This window comes from Micrasema longulum, unplaced genomic scaffold, assembly GCF_059751315.1.
Source record: "Micrasema longulum isolate JH-2025_06_02 unplaced genomic scaffold, ASM5975131v1 h1tg000413l, whole genome shotgun sequence".
Taxonomy (NCBI): Eukaryota; Metazoa; Arthropoda; class Insecta; order Trichoptera; family Brachycentridae; genus Micrasema; species Micrasema longulum.
Window position 1 is genome coordinate 224,511 of NW_028277613.1, and position 22,379 is coordinate 246,889.

Genomic DNA, 22,379 nt, shown 5'->3' on the forward strand with positions numbered 1-22,379 from the left:
TAGCACGATAGATCTTTTAAACGAAAGAAAATACTGTTTTGAAAAATATATCAAAATTGCGATATAGACGTCGTAAGAGCAACATTTTTAGTTTTTATTTTTTTATCGTTTTACTTATTAGTTTTCCTTATTTTATTATTAACTATATATATGAACGCGTATGTATGTGCATTAGTGTATGCGTATATGTTCATGTGTGTATGTATGTGTATATATTTATATATATGCATGTTCATGTGTGTATATGTATGTATGTATGTATGTGTATGTATGTATGTGTATGTATGTATATTTGTTGTATGTGTACATTTATAAACATTTTTTTTTCATTGTTTTAAACTTACTCTTTCTTCCTCTTCTCTTCCTTCCCCATTTTCCCACCCCACTTCCTTTCACCGCTAGCAAACTGTACAATTTTTTAAAATTATTTTTTTGTTCCTATATGAAACCCGTAATTGGTCTTGTTATTTGTTGTTATTCTTTATATTGTTTATAACTATGACTGTGTGGGTTAAAAAAATAAAAGTTAAATAATTAATAAACCAAAAGCAGACACAATCGAAGAGCATGTATGACAAGGAGTATGAATGTGGAATTAGCTAGGAATGCATGCTAGGAAAGACGTATGTCCATCCCCTCTGTCTACCTCGACGGGGTAATGGCATGATGGTATTAGCAATTTAATAAATAAATGCAATGACAATTTCCTCTTCTTGCTAAGTAATGCAGTCATCAATAGACTTCATACACTGGGCAATAAGTACCAAGACATCGGTGATTCATTCAATGGGAAGTTGATTACCTATAAGCTGGACTTGGAATTTTTTGGGATAGATCTTCCGACTTTTCGTAGATCTGTTCGCGACTAAACAGTGTGTGATGATTATGTCTTTCGTTTTTATGAATATATTGTTTACCATTATTGTTTTGTCCTTGTTTGTCTTATATATAATAAAATAAAATAATTAAGGCAGCCCTTCTATTGAATTTCATGGACGAGGAGTATTACTTAGTTGTTCTAAAAAAACTTTTTTTTTATTCATTTAGTTATATTCAAAATTGTTTTAATTACTTTACTAATTTTTTTTTCTCGACTTTATTTATAGGTAAAAAACATTTCTTTTTATCAGTTTTTTTAAATCAATATTTTTTAATCCGTTTACGTTTTTTAAATTACACTAATAACCTTTTAGTACCTCTTAAATATTTGTAAGTAACCGTTTATTTAAATTTATTTAATGGTATCTTCTACTTTAAACGTCATAATTGAACTATATTCAAAGCTTTGTAATTTTGAAATTACTCCGCCAATAAAGTCGCAATTTCCAATCGGTGAGTTTTGCTGATGGGTAAGTTAGCTTCTCGAAAACCGGAAATGTATAACAACACTCAATCATTGGTTAAATCGGAATAGTTCAAAGTAGTTCATTTTTATGATTTTTAATGCATTTTCAAAATACCTCGCCGTGCAATTAAATCCTCTGATTTTTACCGCGTGTAAAAAAACATTTTTTTTTATATTACTCCACTAAACTTCTTCGTGAATTAATTAAATAAAATGAATAGGCTGGTGGGAGACTAACAAAACCGTCTTTATGTGTAAGTAAGAGCAGGGGTAGTGCAATATACTTTAAAAATTGATATTTATTTATTTATTAACGGACATTGTCCATGTATATAATTTATAAGTTTTAAATATAACAATAAAATAAATGTTAAAAACATTTTTAAAAAAGAAAAGAAGCATTGACAAACATAAGGGACATCAAGACAAGATCTGGATTATATATTTAGTGCTCGTTTAAATCGTTGTAAACTTAAACCCTAAAAGTCAAGATCTTGTCTTGAGTCAACTGTACGACAAAGACGGGTAATTGGAGAATTCAGGCCATAGTTTGTTCTATGCTGATCGATGAACAGTACTTCATTGTTTCTCAACCTACGAGTCAGAATATTGAATCTTGGCAATAAGAAGTTTGAATGCACGGCACAATAACCCAGAAAAACATCACAAAAATCTAAACGGCTGTGAAACCTACAAAATTCAATGCTTTTATTTTATTCTGGGAAAAACTAAATTTTGAGAAATTTGTGTTTTTACACTAGAATACATCGTATTATCTGGACTGGTACCTAAAGCGTAAGAGTGTAGTAGTGTTTAGAGACTAGAAGGAATGTGTATTTGACTACACATTTTTATCGATTGTTGCGCGGTATGATCGATAATTCTAAGATTATGATGAGCATTGGTTTGTAGTGGTCAAGACGCTTGACTCACGCACGGAAGGTTCCGGGTTCGATTCCCGGTGAGAACACAAAAATTAAAATGTGATTTTTCTCAAGCCTGGGTGCTCTGTGATGTAATTCACTACTGTAATTAGGCCTCCTGGCCTGTTGTGGTGCAAAAAAAAAAGTGGCCACTTTACGAACTGTGTATGTTCCTGATAATTACCTAAGACTGCGTCAGCATAGATTGTTCCATATTCCGATAAACAAAAGGGCTACCGCTATGCTGAACAAAACTGCTCTGGATATTGATCTGTTCCATGTATCCGACGGAGCAGGATTCTCCTACTACTTTGAAATGAGTCTCTTTCGTGTATTTTTTTCTTTTTTATAATATGTGCGTATTGAATATGTTATATTTAAATACTTGAATTGAAATGCTATTCCACCAAGAACCGTCAATAGATAATCTCAATCTAGTTCACCGAATTTCAGTTCTACTTCTTCGCGAACATTCGCCAATGGTTTGAATTTTGTGATTCTGAAAAATCGATCCAGTAAATTGTCATTATTTTGACAGATTTCTGTTTGATGTTTCCTTTATTCGCTCTTTTGCTATTCTTTCCACGCAACGCAATCGGATTAGGTACTTGTGTTATATTGTGTGTCACAAGGCCACCCATGATGACATCACAGCCCACCCTTCCCCACCCTTCCCCAGCCTTCACCGCCCTTGAGTTATTATTCAACAAGTTCTCTCCCGAATGAATCTGCCTAAAATACTTTTCACAAACAATACGTCGCGTCGCGTCGGTTAGATCGGAAATGGTTATAAAACTTGCGCAATTACAGTCGACCAGACGAGAGAAAACATGCTAAAATAAAGTTTTGAAGGGGGATACATTTTCACTTATATGAATGTCCGCTTACGTTCGCTTACACAACTGAGGTGATAGCTACATTTATTTTTCTATATATTAAAGAAATGAATAGTTACAGTTGTGAAAATGAAAATCAAAATAAAATAAAAATAGCAATTAAATTTCAATGCCCATTTTTTGAGCTTTTCAAAAAAATATTTTTTATTTAACATTTATTGAAATACGAATATTATTAGAGGTGAACTTGACGAATATATTAAAAACTTTTAACGTTGACTAGAAATACAAATGCGTAATTTTAATATTTATAAGCAAAATGAAGATATGGGATCTCGTAGAACAAAATAAGATTTTATTTTATCAATTATTTAACCATTCATATATTCATTCCGACGAGTCGCACTTTATCACGAAAAGAATAAACACCTTAAAAAGGGCTAAAACTGAATTCAAATTTAATAAGATTAACATAATACTTCAAACACAGAAAAAAAATTCAATTGAAATGCAAATACTGGAAATTTAAGTTTGGAAACTCTTTTGTACATCAAAGAATAACCCATTTTTTCAAAAAGAAGTTAACTTTGCGGAGATTTACGCAGATGATAGATACCGGTTTACGATAATATCTAAAAACCGGAATATCGGACCAAAAACACGACATCGATATTTTATTTTATTAACATAAACGGCAAATCTGCCTTTTACAAAAAAATATTCTGACATATTTGGCTTGATATTTAAAAAAAAAAACATAATTTTCCTTATACCCAAGATTTATAAAAAAAAATATACAGCATATTCAGTAGAAAGTTTAAACAATGAGGAACTTCAGCCCTACGGGAAATTGGATACAAAAAATGTTTTCTTGCGCGGGGTAAAAATTAGAGCATTCAATTGCAGTGCAAATTTTCTTGAAAATGTACGGAAAAAATAATAAAAAATATTTTGATAAAAACGCACTACTTTGAATGACGTCACTGGTTCGTGTGAATCAACCTATGATCTGAGAGCTATTGACTTCTCTATTACTGGGATTTTGATATTAGATGAGATATTTATTATTTTGTTTGATTTTAAAGTTTCATACTTCAAACGTGATTCTTTGTCACGCCACACGCTATTCCGCTCATTCAACCGACCAGGAATCAGAATGCCGACTTCGTTCAACCGAACTCCGTCAAACATCAGTAGCGACAGTAGTTTCCTAGTCGCTCTGGTTAGTTGACGTTACTACTACAAGCCATGTCTGCCAACAGCACTCTGAAATCTTCTTTATCCAAATTTTATTAAATTCTTACAGACTTGCTGAAAAGTTCCTAATTTTTTTATTGTTTGTTTACTTATTTTACGTTTTGTTGAATTTGATAAAAAACATAGCATAGCGTGTTTTAAGAAATGTTTATGTTTGTTAGGTTAAAGATGTTACGGTCGCGTTTAAAAAAACATGTATGCTTATATTATTTATTGTTTCAGCATTTACTTTGTGGAAAAACATTTTGAATTTACTTAAAATGAAACATTTTGTAATTTTCACTTTGGTATTGTAACAGTAAATATATTGGTCAAACTGCAAACAAATAAAAAATTGGAATTAACGAACACCGCCGTGGACTTTCTAGCACTAGTTTTTCTGAATTCGTAAACCATATTATGAATACAAAACATTTGTTTTATTCCCATAAAATTGAACTATTACATTATGTAACGAATAAAGGTATAATAATTAATAACTTATGAAAATTTAGCAATACAAAAAAAAAAAATCTGAGAAAACTTTAATTAATAATATTATATTCCAAAATTCTTCACCCCCGCTATCAATATTCTCCATCATTAGGAAAACCGCACCCCTCCACTACGGATTGCCCCGTCCACCCAACCCTATCAGAACCTAAGTACTAATCTGTGTATATATATTTTAGTTTATTTATATTTACACCTGATGATGGGTAATTCAGAATACCCGAAACTAGTTATGTTATAATATATTAAACTCTTATCCGGTAAAAATTACAAACTGTTTCATTTAAATAAAATAAAATTCTTAAACTAACAAACAACCTACCCTACCTGACCTCTACGACTGAACTGTACAAAAAAACACACCAGTTTGACATAAACTACTTGACTAAAATTGAGACCTGACAAATTGGGCACAAAATAACACTGGGAAACATACAAGACGACGACATAATATTAGTCAAAAATGCTGACATACACAAATATAACACCAGACAACAACAACACTATCATATTGAAAAAGCAAAGACAAACACAGGACAGTCAAAAATACTACATAATGGACTTAAACACTACAACGACCTACCTTACTACTTGAAAACTTTTACTGGAGACAAATTTAAAATCAATCTGAAAAAGCACATGATGACTGAACTAACTAGACTAGACGAGACATAAAATGGCTAGACAATATTAAATTTCTAATGTAATCCTAACGGGTTTTTTAAAATTGTAAATAAATAAAAAAAAATAAAAACATAAATTCAACATGTCTGCTTATAGTCTAATTATTGTTGATTTACTTTAAAACGCATTTATTTGCAGGATTTCTATTCTGTATGATGATTTTAACATGAAAATCGAATAAAGTGAAGCAAAAAAGACTATGATATCGAAAAATATCGAAACACCGGGTTTCAGATATTTGAAATTGTAATATCGAAAGAATACCGTTATTAGAAAAATTATCTAGATTTAGGAGAAAATGTCTAGTTCCATCCATCAAAACTGTAGGGACGTAATAATATGCCGATCAAACCAACAACTGAGGAACAAAAAAAAATCACAAACCCTAACTATCAAACGTTTTAACTTTATATTTAAATTTGTTGCAACAGAGAGGGAAAACATTTTTGAGAAGGGAATATGGAAGTCTAGGCATTTACATGGCGTATGACCTATCATTGGCTGGTTTAATTAATTGATAATGTTTTCCCGCAGCCCGGAGGAAATCCAGCCAGTCTGCAAGCATTTGGACGTACTCAAAACATTGTTGAAATAACTACCCGGTAAAAGAAGAAGTATAAAAATTGAAAAATTGTTTTCAGGCGTTGTCTAGTAAGTGAATTGGTTCAGCCGGATGAATCTCACCCATATGATGAAGGTTTCGCTCTTTTACTTCACAAAAGTCAACAGATGGAAGAGTTGACGAAATGTGGATGTTCAAACATAGGCAGAATGATGAATATTACACAGTGTGTGAAGTGGCCACTCAAACCAGCCAATGACAGGTCATAAGCCCTGTAAATGCCTAGACTTCCATATTCCCTTCTCAAAAAAAATTTTCCCCTTTGTTGAAACAAATTTAAATATGAATATATCCCTAGAAAAGAAACCCAGCCAGTTTGCAAGCATTTGGACATACTTAAAACATTGTTGTTTTAACTTTATTTACTAGGTCAGTGATGAAAACGTAAGGCTAGTAAACTTATCATCGTGGAATTTGGATACTATATGATGTGCCTGATGTTGCAATCATAAAAAAAATAAAGGGAAAAAGAAATAAATACTTTGAATTATTGTATGGACAGTCTATATATCGGCATTTTTTTAAAATCACCCCGAGGAACGCATGATATAACAAGTAACGTTTTTTTTTTTATTTAAAGGTAGTTGCTACATATAAAGCACAACGTTTACCAAGAGTTCATTTGTTTACATTAATATATTTACCAAGAATGGATGTGATAACACTATTTACCACTTCAAAATAAATACAATTTCGAGTAGTGGGCGTGTTTACCAGCTCAAAATGAATACATTTATTTCAAATGTACGTTTTACCAAATACGGATGTTATCAACAGCTTACAATAATTACAATTACCAATCTAAAATCAATACATTTTCCATAAGTGGATGTGTTTATCAGCTCAAAATAAATGCATTTACTTAAATCGTGTGTGATAACTATCCCAACATAATATTTAATTGAATTTTGAACTTTAGAAGCAAACTTAAAAATCTCCACCGAAAACAGAAAAATTGTAATAGTAAAAATCTACCTACCTAAATAATACCGTAATTCAAAACAGTCTTTAAATCTTGCAAAAACAGATTTCAATTATATTACTTGACACCGCAAACTAAGCGTTCTCCATTGAGCTGGTGGAGCATACTAAGAAATTTATTTTTTTAAAGCTTTTCGCAAATATCTCAGTAACTCATTCATGCGATTTTTAAGTTTCCTTGGAATACCCCCATTTATCCTATTTTTCTATTTTCATAACAGTTTTTCCAAAGTAAAAATAAACTTTGAAACATTTTTTGAACTTAAGTTTTATTTTTTCTTTGTAACTTTCATTTTGTTTAATTTAGGTACCTTTTTATTATATAGGCAAATATTTGTATTTGATTAAGATGTTATATTTATTTTTTGTTAATACTTTCTACTTATTCATACTTTTTGATGCTTCGGTTTATTTTAAAAAAACACTTCTTTCACTCCTTTTAATAATAATTTTGTAAAAGGTTCATTGAACTGTAAAGGAACTAAAAAATAAATAAATATTTTATTCAATTGACGTTTTTACCTAATATGGATGTGTTACCAGCTCAAAATGAATGCATTTACCAAAAATATATGTGTTTACCAGCTCAAAGATGAGTTCCTTCTCGTCCAGCTGCCGGAGCTCGTGTCTCGAGCGGCGCTGGGGCCGGCCGGCCGCCACCCCCGCGCCCCCCGCGTGCGCGCCCCCCGGGCCGGAGCCGCCGCCCGCGGCACCGGCCGACAGGAAGGTGGGGGTGCCGTCAATGGTGTTCACGATCGGCTTCAGGAGACCCCCGCGTTCGAACTCGTGGGCGGAAATTTTTCTGAAAAAAAAAAAAATATATATTCCGAACATTTTTTTAAATCTGTCCAGAAATCATTTTTTGGTAGGTTCTGATACATATTTTTTCTTATGCAAATAAATTATTTTAAGAATCCATTTAAATTTATCAGCTATACAAATTAGGGTAACAGAAAAAATATTTTTTTTTTATAATTTGGAGTGAGTACACATAATCGAATGTTCTCGTATTTACAAAAAGTTAGATGAAATAAAAAAAACCGAACAGAAAACAATAAAAAATTCATAAATAAATCAATCTATGTACGAGTATCATTATGATTTGTTAAAGGAATAACTACATGGATACATAAAAACTAAAGACGCCACGAATAGTGATTTGGCCGAATACTGAATATCGAATATTCGGCCAATTTTTGTTAATTAAGAAACAAAAAAGAATGTTTCTTAATTAACAAAAATTGAGCAACGAATTTTTAAATCTTTTTATTCATAACATAATATTTAATGCGATAAGGGAAATGGGAAGCTAAAAAATATATAATAAACTTAAATTGAGAAATTTGGGGGAAGGAGGGTCGTTCACTGCAGTAAACTGTTCTTTTTTTAATCGTCTTCACGAAACAGTTTTTTGTGAAACTGTAACTGTTATTGCTATTTTAAAAAAAAACGTAATTCCCATCAGATTTAAAGCTATCGGGTGTTAGCATAAGTTCTGTCCGTTTGCTTCCAAATTTGAAAATGACTACCAAAAGTCAAAAATAAATGGTAAACTTTATACGTCATTTGAAAGAAAATTTTGTGCTCTACAAGACATTGTGTGTGCTTTTACGTTACATATATTATTTTATTTGATTACAAACCTTCAAAATGGAATGTCAAGTAGACGAAAGTGAGCATTTTTGACACCTTTTCTATATGCGTTTAAAGGGGAATAAAGCTGCTCGCGATATTTGCGCAGTGTACGTTGAAGATGTATGTAGCCATAAAAATGGTCCGATAATGTAATCGTGTATTATGTATGTGTAAATCAATTAAAAAAAGACGTGGATTTATAATTTACAGACCATATTTCAATTATAATGAACATGATGTGTTTGAATTTATTTTCTATAAATTTACATGATTCTAGTTTTTATATTTGATTTTTTGTAACTACATATGTATAATTTCAACATCATCGTTTTTTTTCCGCACATAATGGTGCATATGGCATTGCATTGCTACACCAATCGCAACGTATCTTGATTTTTTTTTGTTACATGAAGGCATAGAATTAAGAATAGTCCAGAAACCACATACGCGCATCAAACAGAAGGCGACTAAATTACTCTTAAAGTAGTAGTTTTGCATTTTGACCCATTAGTTTCTTTGTAGACTCGCTCAGTACGCAACTCCTGATTGAATTCAACTATGCCGTGTTGTGTCGTTTCAAAGTGTAGAAATACTGCTGGGATCTTAAAGAAACAGGATGGGATCACATTTCATGTGTAAGTTGCAAATGCATGTGTAAGTAGCAAATGCATTACTTAAAAATTGAATTATGTTTCCATCTGTCAGATTCTCAAAGAAAACATAATTGACATTTTGTTAGTGTTGCCAGGGTAGTCAAATTTTTTACGCCACTTTGGTCATCTAATGATGGAATTAATGAAAATTTTACATTTTTAAAAAAAATTGTACAGAAGTCAAATTTTGAAGGATGCATTGCGCATTGGTGTCATCTAATCTATGGACGGATAGCGCATGATAAGCGGGTAGCGAATTATTAATCTGATATTGTATCATTCATTTTAAGCTGACATTTATATTTTTGTTGTTGTTGATTACTTTAGTTTAACACGGGCACAGCCTCAAAAGTTCGTTATTTGTAAACCAATGTAATTCGAAATGAATAGATAAATATTATTCGGGATCACAAGTCGATGTTTGTACAAAGCATCAGAATAAATGGGGAACAATATCCCCCCCGAATAAATCGAGTTTGACAAATACCTTGTTTGTTTAGAACGGAAAAAACGACCAGTATTGGGGGCAGGAGGGCCGCCACAGAAAGAGGAGTTTCTTTTTTAAATCTGGCAATCCGTCATAAGAAATGATTATTTATATCATGCAATTATACCGTAAAATACTAACATAATAGGAAGAATTATATTTTTTCTGTAAACACTGTGGGCCTTACTTATAAACTTGGCATAAAATGACGCCTTAGCATAGTGATAGAATACGGATGATAGTTATGCCCGATATAGAGCTGGAATAGAGACCATACAAATTTATTCCACGTTTATACCTACGTCCAACGCGGCATAGCACTGGAACAAGCCAGCAATCTGTCATCTGTCACATTTTTCAGTAGTAAAATGGATAGCATTTATCTTGAATTTAAAACAATTTAGAAAACATCCCGTCTTTTTAGAGATTTTAAAGTGAAATGTCGTTTATGAGTGTAAAAATTATCATTAAATTCACATTACATTCAGATAAGTTTTATTTGGCATTTGTTTTGAAAATGATCCTTGATACATTTTGTATTATATATACATAAAAGATGTATTATATTACATATTTAAATTTATTAAATTCAAATATGTGCGTCTAAACATTTATCAATGGCAGATTTCGTTTCGGCAGGTAATAAAAAAATTACGACTAATCAATGTCAATTTGAGCGTGGTGTAATATCTACGAATCGACTTTCTTCAATTACGTATTTACATTGAATATTATCTTTCAAAGGTTCATAAAGCCCAAAAAATATAGATTATTTACAGTTTGTTCTTTAACAATAAATTCCAAGTCATGAATATCACAATAATAAAATAAAACATTAAAAAATAAATATCATTATCGTCTTTGATTGATTTGGATTTCGTAAGTTACGCTTGACATTTTTTCAGTTCGTTGTGTTTTGTCACTAATACTTATACAAATAACGTATTAGTATTTGTAACTGCACATTAGGGTGGGCAGATATTTTTTTTTCGAATTTTGAAATAAAAGAGGTATAAATTTTTTCTTATTAGATTACTCGGAATTCAAAAAATACAAAAAAAAATACTTGATAATTCTTTTGGCCCTCAATCAGAGCTTGAAGTTTTCGAAAAAAATGTTTTTTTGCGGTAAACCGGCTGTCATTTCGTATTTAAGTAAGAAAAGCAGTCCAACAAAATTTTATAATGTTCATTAAACCTTATTAAATAAGCATCTAAGGGCGTAAGTTGCACTTTGTTTTGTAATAAATGGATAGTATTGTTTTAATGAACCATATTTTCGTCAATATTCGCCAGGCGCTCAACGGAATCAGTTCCGCGGAGTGTAAACTTTTTGCATTTCGGTAGTTTTAAAACGTGTTCGAATTTATAATGTGATTAAGTTATATCTTTACTTAAAAAAAATATTTAGATAATTAACAAAATGTTGAGACAGTGATAAACTTCAAACCTCGGTTGAGGGCCATAAGTAGTATAGAATATTTAAAAAAATATTTTTTATATTTATAATTAGAAATCAAACACTGATTTGAGTCTACTGAACACTTTATTTCATTTTTACAAATATAAACATATAAAAATAAAAACTTCGTGACAATTGTTTCGTTTTATTAGGGAATTTTCAAACGAATGTGAAGATTATTTGGATTGAATGTCCTTATATAGTTATATAATTCAAGGTACTTAAGTAAAAAATAAAAACAATCTTATGAACTATACCATGTACATTAATCATAATTGAGGGAAAAACCAATGGTTAAGGGTGAGGCTAAGTGTTTAGATTTATCTAAATTTACAAAATCATAAAGCTTCAATAATTATCTCACAATACATACTTGTATGTCAATAAATACTTACTTTGTTATATTTTCCCCGAAATTCAAATATAAATACCTAAATTCCCTATTACCTATTAAACACTTAGTCTCACCCGTAACCATTGGTGTTTCCCTCAATTATGATTAATGTACATGCTATAGTTCATAAGATTATTTTTATTTTCTACTTAAGTACCTTGAATTATATAAATATATAAGGACATTCAATCCAAATAATCTTCACATTCGTTTGAAAATACCCTAATAAGGCGAAACAATTGTCACGAAGTTTTTATTTTTATATGTTTATGCTTGTAAAAATAAAATAAAGTGTTCTTTAGACTCAAATCAGTGTTAGATTTCTAATTATAAGTTTAAATATGGAGTTCTACAAAATAAACACCAAATCAATCAATAATAATTTTTATGTTCAATGTGATCTAAAATGCAACTTTTTAGACCCCTTTCACTTTATCTAATAATAATAATTTATACACCATCGGCTCACTCTATTGCGCATGTACACGAGCTTGTTTATAAATGTATGCAGAAATTTGGCATGGACAAAATATAAACAATAGAATAAGCTTAGTAAAGTTATACTAGGTCGTAAATATTTTCATAAGTAGCCTTTTTCTTATACCGGGTAATGTTATTCCCTGGTATAAGCTTGATATAAAGGATGAGCACGCCCGAGTATGCTCGGGAGACAATTGAGTGCGAATATTTCCACACCCGAGAGAACTCGGGAAAACTTCACCTGCAAAAAAGACCACTCGGGGATATACCCGGCTGAAAATAAATTAATAATGACACGTGGTTTTTTTCTAGTATTTTGAATTTATAAGGCATTATTAATTAATTATGATGAAGGATACGTGGCAAGAGACAAAAATGTTGGCTGGCGATAGGGAGGATCTCCTGGAGGCAACTGGTGATGTCCACAAGCTCAACTTAGGAGCGGAAGTGGAAAAGAAGAAGAAGAATAACATTTTATGTTACTTTACGATTTTTTTTATTTCTTGACCCACACAATCTTCCGTCCCATTTTGGGCCCAAAATGGCTTTCATGAAGAATATAATATATTCAGTAATTAAAATTAATTTATTTAAAAAAACTAAATTTTTTTAAATTTTCAATGATAACTGAAGCGGTCAAGTGTAATGTATGTAAATTAAAAACAGTACAATTTTTTTTCCAGTGTCACAGTTTTCATACAGCGGCATAGATTTCAATTTCGGTTAGTATCATCATTATTTACTTGTTCGTAAGTGCAAAGTGGGGTTTCTTGTATTTTTCACGGTGTGTAAAGCGGCCACTTAAACCAGTTCCTAATGATAGATCATAAGCTCTGTAAATGCGTATACTTTTATATTAACTTCTATATTTTTTTTTCTTCCTTAGTTGTTACATTATTATGGTAATCTTCATTTGGACAAAATCGAAATTTTGTTAATTAACTGGTCCAAGAGGAAGAATAAAAATTGAAAAATACTTTCAGGCGCTACCTAGTATGTACGGGTATGCAGGTGAAATGATTTAGTAAGATAAAGTTCATCCTCATATATTCCTATAAGCCTAGCAAAATCATTCTTGAATTTATTTCAAGAAATGTGTGAGATCTATCATGACATATGCTGTGGAACCACAGACTGACACTATTCATACTAAAGAGCTACTCAGAACTTCTGAAATGAAGGTCTTAAGGTCCGTTACTGGCAAAACAAATACTTAGATTTGAGATCCGCGTGAAATAGAATATATCGTACGGTGGAGCAGATTCAAACAAAGATACTGGTGGGACATTGTGGACAGAATGAGCAGCGACAGACTTGTGTACACTGCAGCTAATGTAATCTCACCTGGACAACTCTAACGTCCGCTTGGAAGACCAGCCAAGAGATGGAGAAACAGCGAGACCTCATTATCTAAACTGGAGAATAACTAGTTTTCTGCAACACAGACCTTACGATTTAAAAACTGTGGTAAATAATTCCTTTGCGCGTGGTGATGTAATATCGTGTTACCACTAGTAAAAGACGGAATTTTATAAAGTTTGAGAAAAAAAAAATACGGAGACATACTGTTTAATAATTATTTTTCCATAATTTATGAAAATAAACATATAATTTAGCCCTTTTATAGCAAAATGAAATTTAAATGAATTTTATTTCTATTTACTTTATATTTATTACTGTATGAACATCATAAATATATATATGTGTTTTATTTTACTTGCAATTTCTAAAAGCCTAACATTTCTCAACTTTTATATTGATTTTATTTTGCTTCCTATAATGTACCTAATCAAAAGCTTACATCACTGTGGAAAATTTATGTTGATTGTTTTCATAATTTTCGTTTATAAATTTTCTGTATGCAATATACATAAAAACTGTAGTTTTTTCCCAAATAAAAATAAATAAATAAATATGCCGCTCATACTTTGCATGTGCGTCACTCATCACTGCCATCAACCGACTGAAGATTGAATTTGTTTTACATAACACCCGCCATAGAACAGCGTCTCTGTCTTCCTTGTTATGAGTTCTATCTTCTCTCAAACAGATGATGTGTTGCTGAATTATCGGACATTCATTCTTTGCGTAGCAAGGATATATATTTTTGTATTAACATCCAGCATAGTTGTACAAAATTTAATTTATTTTTTTGTAAAATGTCCATTTAAAGATTACAAAAAGACGAGTTCATCATTAAAAAAAATAAGAGAGATATATCAAGTCTTGTGTCTTATGTCGACCAGTGTGACATCACAGCCACACAAGAGTGGAAGAATATTTTCCTTCTTGCAACAGGCGGGAATCAAACCCACGACGCCAGTTTCACAGTTGGCCTTCTTACCAACGACGCCTGTCTCAACTCGTTAGTTTCACAAAAATTAGAGATATGCATGTTCAAACATAGGTAGAATCGTGAATGTTACGCGGTGTGTAAAATTGCAACACAAACAAGCCAATGACACTCATAAGCCTGTAAGTGCCTAGAGTTTCATATTACCTTCCTTTAAATGTCTTCCGTTTTGGTTGTAACATATTAATTTGGTTATTTAATGAAATAAAAATAAGAAATGACAAATATATTAACTTTAAAAGGAAAGGGATGGACGGGGAAATATAATATTACGTATGTTATTATGTTTTCGTCGGGATGATCTAGCAAATAAATTGACGGTGCCAACCCTGCGCGGAATCCAACAGGTGTGGTGCACTCACCTGACGGGGGTGGTAGCGCCCGATCGGGAGGGGGACGGGTGCGGGGGGTGGCCTCCCCCGTCCGCCCCGCCCCCCGACCCCGCGGGGGGCGTGGCGTGCGACACCAACCACGCGTCCACCACGTGCCGCGTCGCCTTCCTGAAACAGAGGTAAAAGAAACGTTAATAACACGCTCGTCAACCTCCTCGATACGCATGTGCTCCGGATAAGAACGAATAGACTGCATCAAATTTCTGAATTGCTGGGGTATTAGAATATTCTGCTAACATTTCAGGCTTCTAATTCATAATAACAAAACAACGGAAAACAATCATAATATACAGTTACATATAACTAGAAACGCAACCATAAAAAAAAATAGGAAAAACAAATAAGTACATTGGACAAACATTATGAGATTCAGGTTGATTGTAGATATACGGAATTTATTGAGTACCAGACGAACCCGGCCACGCTTCCCTGAGGCTTTGTCTGATATTAATTATTGAGGGAGTAAATAAAAGAAAGTCTAGCAACTGCTACACTCATAGAACTAAGAATAGTCCAGAAGGAGCGTAGTATCATATTTGAATAGATCGGACTGTGTCCGAAAATTCCCACTTTGCCACACTTTCGCCGCGCGCATTCGTGAAGTCGTACGCGGCGACTTCACGTAGCCAAATTGGAAAAAAATATAATCACAACACAAACGTAAGAAATAAAAAAAGCAATTTTTAAATTTCTCTAAAATTTTATAGTGCACGCGGATATATTAATAAACACAACAGAGTAGATATGTAAAGCGTCATTTAATAAGAGCAATTTAATTAATGAACTTTGAACGTAAAATAGAAAACAAATATTATTTTACATAAAACGGACATGTTACATAATATTTTGTTTTAAAGATAATGTCGGTCAAATGGCCACCACGGCGTTGTTCAACCCCAGGTCCAATTTTCATTAGTTCTCTCATTAGATGAGCAAAGTAGGGTAAAAAAATTACTACCCTGGCAACACTAACAAAATGTCTATTTTGTTTTCTTCGACAATCTGACAGATGGAAAAATAATTCAATTTTTAAGTCATGCATTTGCTACTTACACATGCATTCGCTAATTACACAAGAAATGTGATACCATCCTGTTTCTTTAAAATCCCAGCAGTATTTCTACACTTTAAAACGACACAACACGGCATAGTTGGATTCGAATCGGGAGTTGCGTGCTGAGCGACGTCTACAAAGAAACTAATGGGTCAAAACGTAAAACTACTCTTTTAAGAGTAGTTTAGTCGCCTTCTGTTTGATGCGCGTATGCGGTTTCTGGACTATTCTTAATTCTATGTTAAGCGTATTACCCTGACTGCAGATGCACAAATGTAACCAATAAATACATTTGGGTTTTTGTTTAGTATATTTATGTACACGCAACTGAGTAAACGTGTTTTTCCTATCCACGAATCACCCGCAAAGTAGATCAGTTATGTTAGTGCAAATGTAAAAAATGAAAACAAACATGGCTACAATAATTGTGAATCATGTTCAATCACGTGGCGATACTAATATTTATTCAAGTTTAAATTATTTCCATAAGAATATCGATTATGTAGGTGTGTAAACAATTTGTGATTCGTGAAATTTGCAGAAAAAATAATAAGCTTATAAGCGAGACAGCTGGTAGAAAAGTGAATTTGTAAAAGACGCAAAGAAATATCGAAATAAACAAGATTCCACAAAGAATTGTAACTATACACAAAAAATATTCTACTCAAACAATTCGCGATTCGTGACATTTGTAGAAAAAATAAAAAGCTTATAAGCGAGACAGCTGGTAGAAAAGGGAATTTGTAAAAAGGCGCAAAGAAATATCTAAATAAACATGATTCCACAAAGAATTGTAACTATACACAAAAAAATATTCTACTTTAACAATGCGTGAATCGTGAGATTTGTAGAAAAAATAAAAAGCTTATAAGCGAGACAGCTGGTAGAAAAGGGAATTTGTAAAAAGGTGCAAAGAAATATCTAAATAAACAAGATTCCACAAAGAATTGTAACTATACACAAAAAATATTCTACTTTAACAATGCGTGAATCGTGAGATTTGTAGAAAAAATAATAAGCTTATAAGCGAGACAGCTGGTAGAAAAGGGAATTTGTAAAAAGGCGCAAAGAAATATCTAAATAAACATGATTCCACCAAGAATTGTAACTATAATTAATAAATATTCCACTTTGACAAAAAGTTTTTGTGTCTACATGTGATTGGTGTAAAACATCTAAATAAGAAAAAAATCGATGTCTGTTTTGCTTTGGAGACCACTCGAGAGATGGAGGGATAGTTAGATCTCGTCATCTCAGGAAAAGAAAATGTAACACAGCGAAGGATCTATTTAAAGATTAATAAGAAGAACAAATTATTATGCGTTCTTATGAATTATCCAAATGCTTCGATTTTGGGGCTACCTTTTTTTGGTCGTAAATTTCCGTGTTTTAATTATTATAAATGGGACATAACACGTGGTTTATTCGATTTGAAATTGTGAGTCGAATAATTGAACGAAGTTTATTTAAGTAACCGCAGGAAAGTACTTTCCATATTAGTTCAAGCGACGCTGTTCCGCAAAACACGAAAGTCAACTAATATGGCAATAGCCTTTACTTAAAGGAATGAAAAGTTGGAATGGCTGCAATGAGTCGGACTTTCCCAGGCAATTGAGAGGAATCCAGCACGGTGGTTCTAGGGAAACCTAACGTAGAGAAACTATTCCATTCGCGGCGTGAACTTCACTAAACTATTGAACAGGGGAGAAATTACATTACATATTGTCACAAACATTAAGTTTTGCTACTTACTGGAACGAATATAGCAGCGTCACCCTCGTGTGTTAGAACGGTTTCATTTCAATGATTAATCGGTTGTTTTACCAAGTTATTTCATTAACGAAACTTATCGAGGAAATATGACTAAATAAAAAAGAACAGACGCGAACAATTCGTTTTCTAACTGACGAAAACTGGTTAGCCGTAAAAATCTTGCTTTAACAACTGTTCAAAGAAGCGGTGTAAGATAGTCCCGACCGGTTATACAAATATCAGTAAAAACAAGGGAAAACTTACTTAAACTTAGGATGAGAAAAAAAGATAAGATAGGAATGAAAAAAAAAACAGAAAAGTGTGATACAAATCAGATGAGTCAAGAGCCTATCGAGAGAAAATACAGTTGTTAAAATTATTTTATTACAATTTAAGGTATATTTTCAAATCTATTAAAGTGCCGAGGACTCATCTTGCCTCCAACATTATTCGAGTAATTTATGGCATTGGTCTGTATCTAAAAAAATACCCTTTAGCATTCCAAAATGCTGCGTTATCTCGTATGCTTGCTCCAAAGAAACATGTTTATTTCATTACGACATGAATAATGTACTTTTACCACGCAATTACCGACATAATTGGACTTTATGATATGTATTTATGGTATAATTGATTCTTATAAATGTATAAATGTCTATTGGCTTTCCAATGAAATAAAATAAAAATAAAGATAAAGATCATGATATTATTTTTTGGGCGAATTTTACGTTTGAGTCTCATGTAAATAAATCTGGTATGATGCTTGGATTTGTACTTCGAAACTCTATATTTCAATAATACTACTGTAATAAGGAAATATCACCTTTTTAAAAACATTTTTAAAGTAATAAAGGTCTATGATATACTGTGTGATATCTATGATATACAGTAAAAAAAAAATGCGAATTAAAGTAGCATAAAAAATACTATTGAATTTGTAATTTTGAATTCCCGCGAAAACGGCCATTCCATTCCACGCTCATAATACACCACGATTCTTATTTATTTGTTCCTGGCCATTAAAATTTCTTTAGAACATTATCAATCACGAATCTTGGCGTTGCAACAACCAAGGCCAAATACGTCGTATTTTTCTAGCAACGTATTTTTTTAATATTTATGTATGAAAACATTTCTCCACAATATTAATATTGATTTTGAAAATATATTTAATTATTCTAAATCCAATTCATATATTTTTATCGGTATTCGTAGTATGTGATATTTCCCTATTTGCACATTGTATGATGCACTAATCCGCAGCATACAAGATTATTGTTCTATAATTTGGGACCCTTCTAAATCAAACCCATTCTTGAAATAGAGAAGGTTCAAAATTTATGTTTGCGATACTTATATCATAAAGAAAATAATAATTATCCATCATTATTTCTAGCAGGTATACTGGATTACAAACATCCTCGAATTTCGTCGGGAATTTTTTCTTGAGAAACATTTCTACAAGCTGATTTCTGGAAGTATATGTCATCCAAATATACTGAAAGAGATCAGTTTGCATGTTCCCAATGATCATACTAGAGCGAGATCTCATGCACTATTTTACGCACCGAGAAGTCGTACGCATGCAAGTAAGAATTCACCGTTGATAGGGCAATTCACTCGCTGAATTCGGTGTCTGCGGATAATATGGATCTATTTTTTAATACATATTTATTTATTTATATATACGCCCAATGGGCATTTTTAAGGACATATTTATACATGGAAAATGATTATTAAAAAAAGTAGAAAGACACAATGGTATATAGTAGACTTTGTGGAGTGGAAGCGGGAGAGAGGTGTTTATAATTTTAATTTTATTTTTTAAAGAAATATTTGCGTTCTCATGATTTACCCAAATATTTCATTTTGAGGGCCATTTTCAACGAGTTGTAAATAACTCACTATTAGAAAATGGGAATCAAGTTGGGGTAGAAGGGGATTTGAACCTCGGACCTTTGAGCCGCGAGTCCGAGACACTAGCCACGGGACCACAACTCGATTCAAATTGAATTGAATTTGATTCAGTGATCGTTTGAAAGAAGACAACTTGTTATCAAAGATCAAGATTGGTATGTTTGTTGGCAGACCTAAGAATTTTGGGGATAGGGGAATGAAAACCATAGTTAGTTCTATGGTTATTGGTATGAAAGAGTAAGTTTTGTCTGAGGTTTCTAAAATATTTGGAATATTTAATTTTATACATATCGGCAGTTTAGCAGCTATTTGATTTATATTCATTAACTTCTAACTTATATTTACAGTTTGTATTACGCGATGGGTTTAACAGACCGTAAAGTAATGCAGACTACAATTGTCAAATAAATTAATAATAAATCTATTCACTTAACCAATGCACAAAACGTAAAGAACTTCTGCAGGAAAAAAATATGGTAAGATGATAATACATACAAATCCTTCCTGGCTCCGAAATTTTTTAATCAACTTCCGGCAGCCATAAAAAACTCCACAAGTGCCAATGTATTTAAGAAAAATGTTTGCAATTGGTTGTTACACATCGATAGGGACGACGTTGTCATTTTTTTTAAAGTAAGAAATTAACAAAAATTTACAAATCTGCTTTCCTTCCATAATCTTTACTTTTATTTGCTTTTTATATATATTGATAATTTTTATGTTTTTCTTATTATGTATTTTTGTATAATTTAATTTAGTACGTACTATTATTTGGCATATGATTTATTGCTCCTATTCCTTATATTTCTTACTATAATTGAGTGAATTTCTAGAAAACATAACTCAATTATCATTTCAATTATGCTTTTATATATGTATATATATATTCTTTTTCTGTTGATTTAAATGATGCTCTTATTTTGTATTTTTTAATATTTTTTTAATACTAGTATATTTTACTATTATTTTGTTGATTTTAATGATACCACTATTTTGTATATTTGATTATGTGTGATTCTTAATTTGTATAATTTATATTTTAAAAATTATTTCTGATTATCTTTTTTGCATTGTATTCTTTGGAATTTGATTAATTATTACATTTACCTTTTTTTCTAGATTGTGATTCTATGTCATTATAATTTTATCTAATTAATTTTACTATGTATTTTTATGGTTATTTATTGTGGCTTGACACGGGCATAGCCTAAAAAGCCTTAATAAGTTCATAAATATTTAATTTTGTAATTTTGAATGAATAAATAAATAAATTAATTAATTAAATATATTATTTTGATTATAATCATTAAATTAGGTTGATTTTGATCAGCCATTTTGAAATGATCATTTTCATCGATACCGATATTGAAGTTTTTTTTTTTGTGTTTCCTTCACGTCTTAACGGAGCGACCGATTGACATATTTTTTAGGATACTAATAGCCGGAGATGTGAAAAGTTAAATAGGGTACTCATGTTTCATCCCGAATTAAAAAGAGTACAATGAAAAAATATATAATATGTATCAATAATGAGGAAAATTATTTGAAAATAAGTAGGCGATAGGGTGGGATGTCAAAATGAATTAATTTGAAATAAACAAATTCTTTAAATTGCTATAACTGACTTGCTTTATTTATGGTTAGTTTGATTTGATTTTCGTTTTGGTTTTTTTTTATTTATTTATTTATTCACACTCTTTATCAAAATACAATTCCATGTTCGCTTTGCCCAGCTAACAAGGGTACATACCCCGTTCCAAGCTAGACAATTACATTTTAATGTATTATAATAGTTAACAAATTAATATAGAGCACAGACAAACAAAATATAAACTTATTCGGATACACATTTTGATTCATATACATACAGACATACCCATATATACACACATATATATATATATATATATATATATATTTATATATATATATATACACATATATACACATGTACATACACACACACGTACATACACCCATGCGCATACACATACATACATTTTTTTTGTAGTAGGATTTTGGATTTGTGAACATAATTACGATGCTACGTCGCCATAGACTGATGGATTGTCGTATTATTTTTAAGTGATGGTTGGAAGACCGGCGGTCGACACAAGTTACTTTCTGTCCCGAAAAATACATCATTCAATCGGAAAAATTCTTATTGCTAAACGACAAAACTAATTAATTGCCTAACTAATTTCTCGTTAGAGAGGAGTGGCTTGAAAAATGCTAAAATGTGATATTTTGATGGGATATTTAAAGTACCTACTTGTAGTAATCCTAGCCAAATTTTAAAAATACGTCATCAAAATTTAAACTTTCTTCTAGGGCTCAGTGGAAACAATTCTCAAAGGTTTCAGCTCTTTTACTTCACAAAAGTCAACAGATGGAAGAGTTGAGGAGATGTGGATGTTCAAACATGGGCAGAATGGTGAATTTTACACAGTGTGTAAAGTGGCCACTTAAACTAGCCAATGACAGGTCATAAGCCCTGTAAATGCCTAGACTTCTATATTCCCTTCTCAAAAATGTTTTCCCTTTCTGTTAAAATAAATTTAAACAGAAAAACTGATAAACTATCCATTTTGTTTACCGAAAAATATGACGTTTGACAGATCGCGTGCTTATTCCAGCGTTATACCACATAATTTGCAGGTT

At 31.6% G+C, this 22,379-nt stretch overlaps 1 protein-coding gene across 1 annotated transcript in view; it reads right to left on the reverse strand.

Moving 5' to 3' along the window:
- Positions 1–22,379, reverse strand: part of LOC148281760 (dual 3',5'-cyclic-AMP and -GMP phosphodiesterase 11-like) — a 372,381-nt gene that overhangs the window by 150,619 nt on the left and 199,383 nt on the right. Inside the window, exons 3-4 of the mRNA XM_088226167.1 lie at positions 14,966–15,103; positions 7,723–7,942 (exon numbers count right to left, since the gene is read on the reverse strand). Of these exons, the coding sequence (XP_088082293.1) occupies positions 7,723–7,942; positions 14,966–15,103 (358 nt within the window). The remainder of the gene's footprint in view (positions 1–7,722; positions 7,943–14,965; positions 15,104–22,379) is intronic.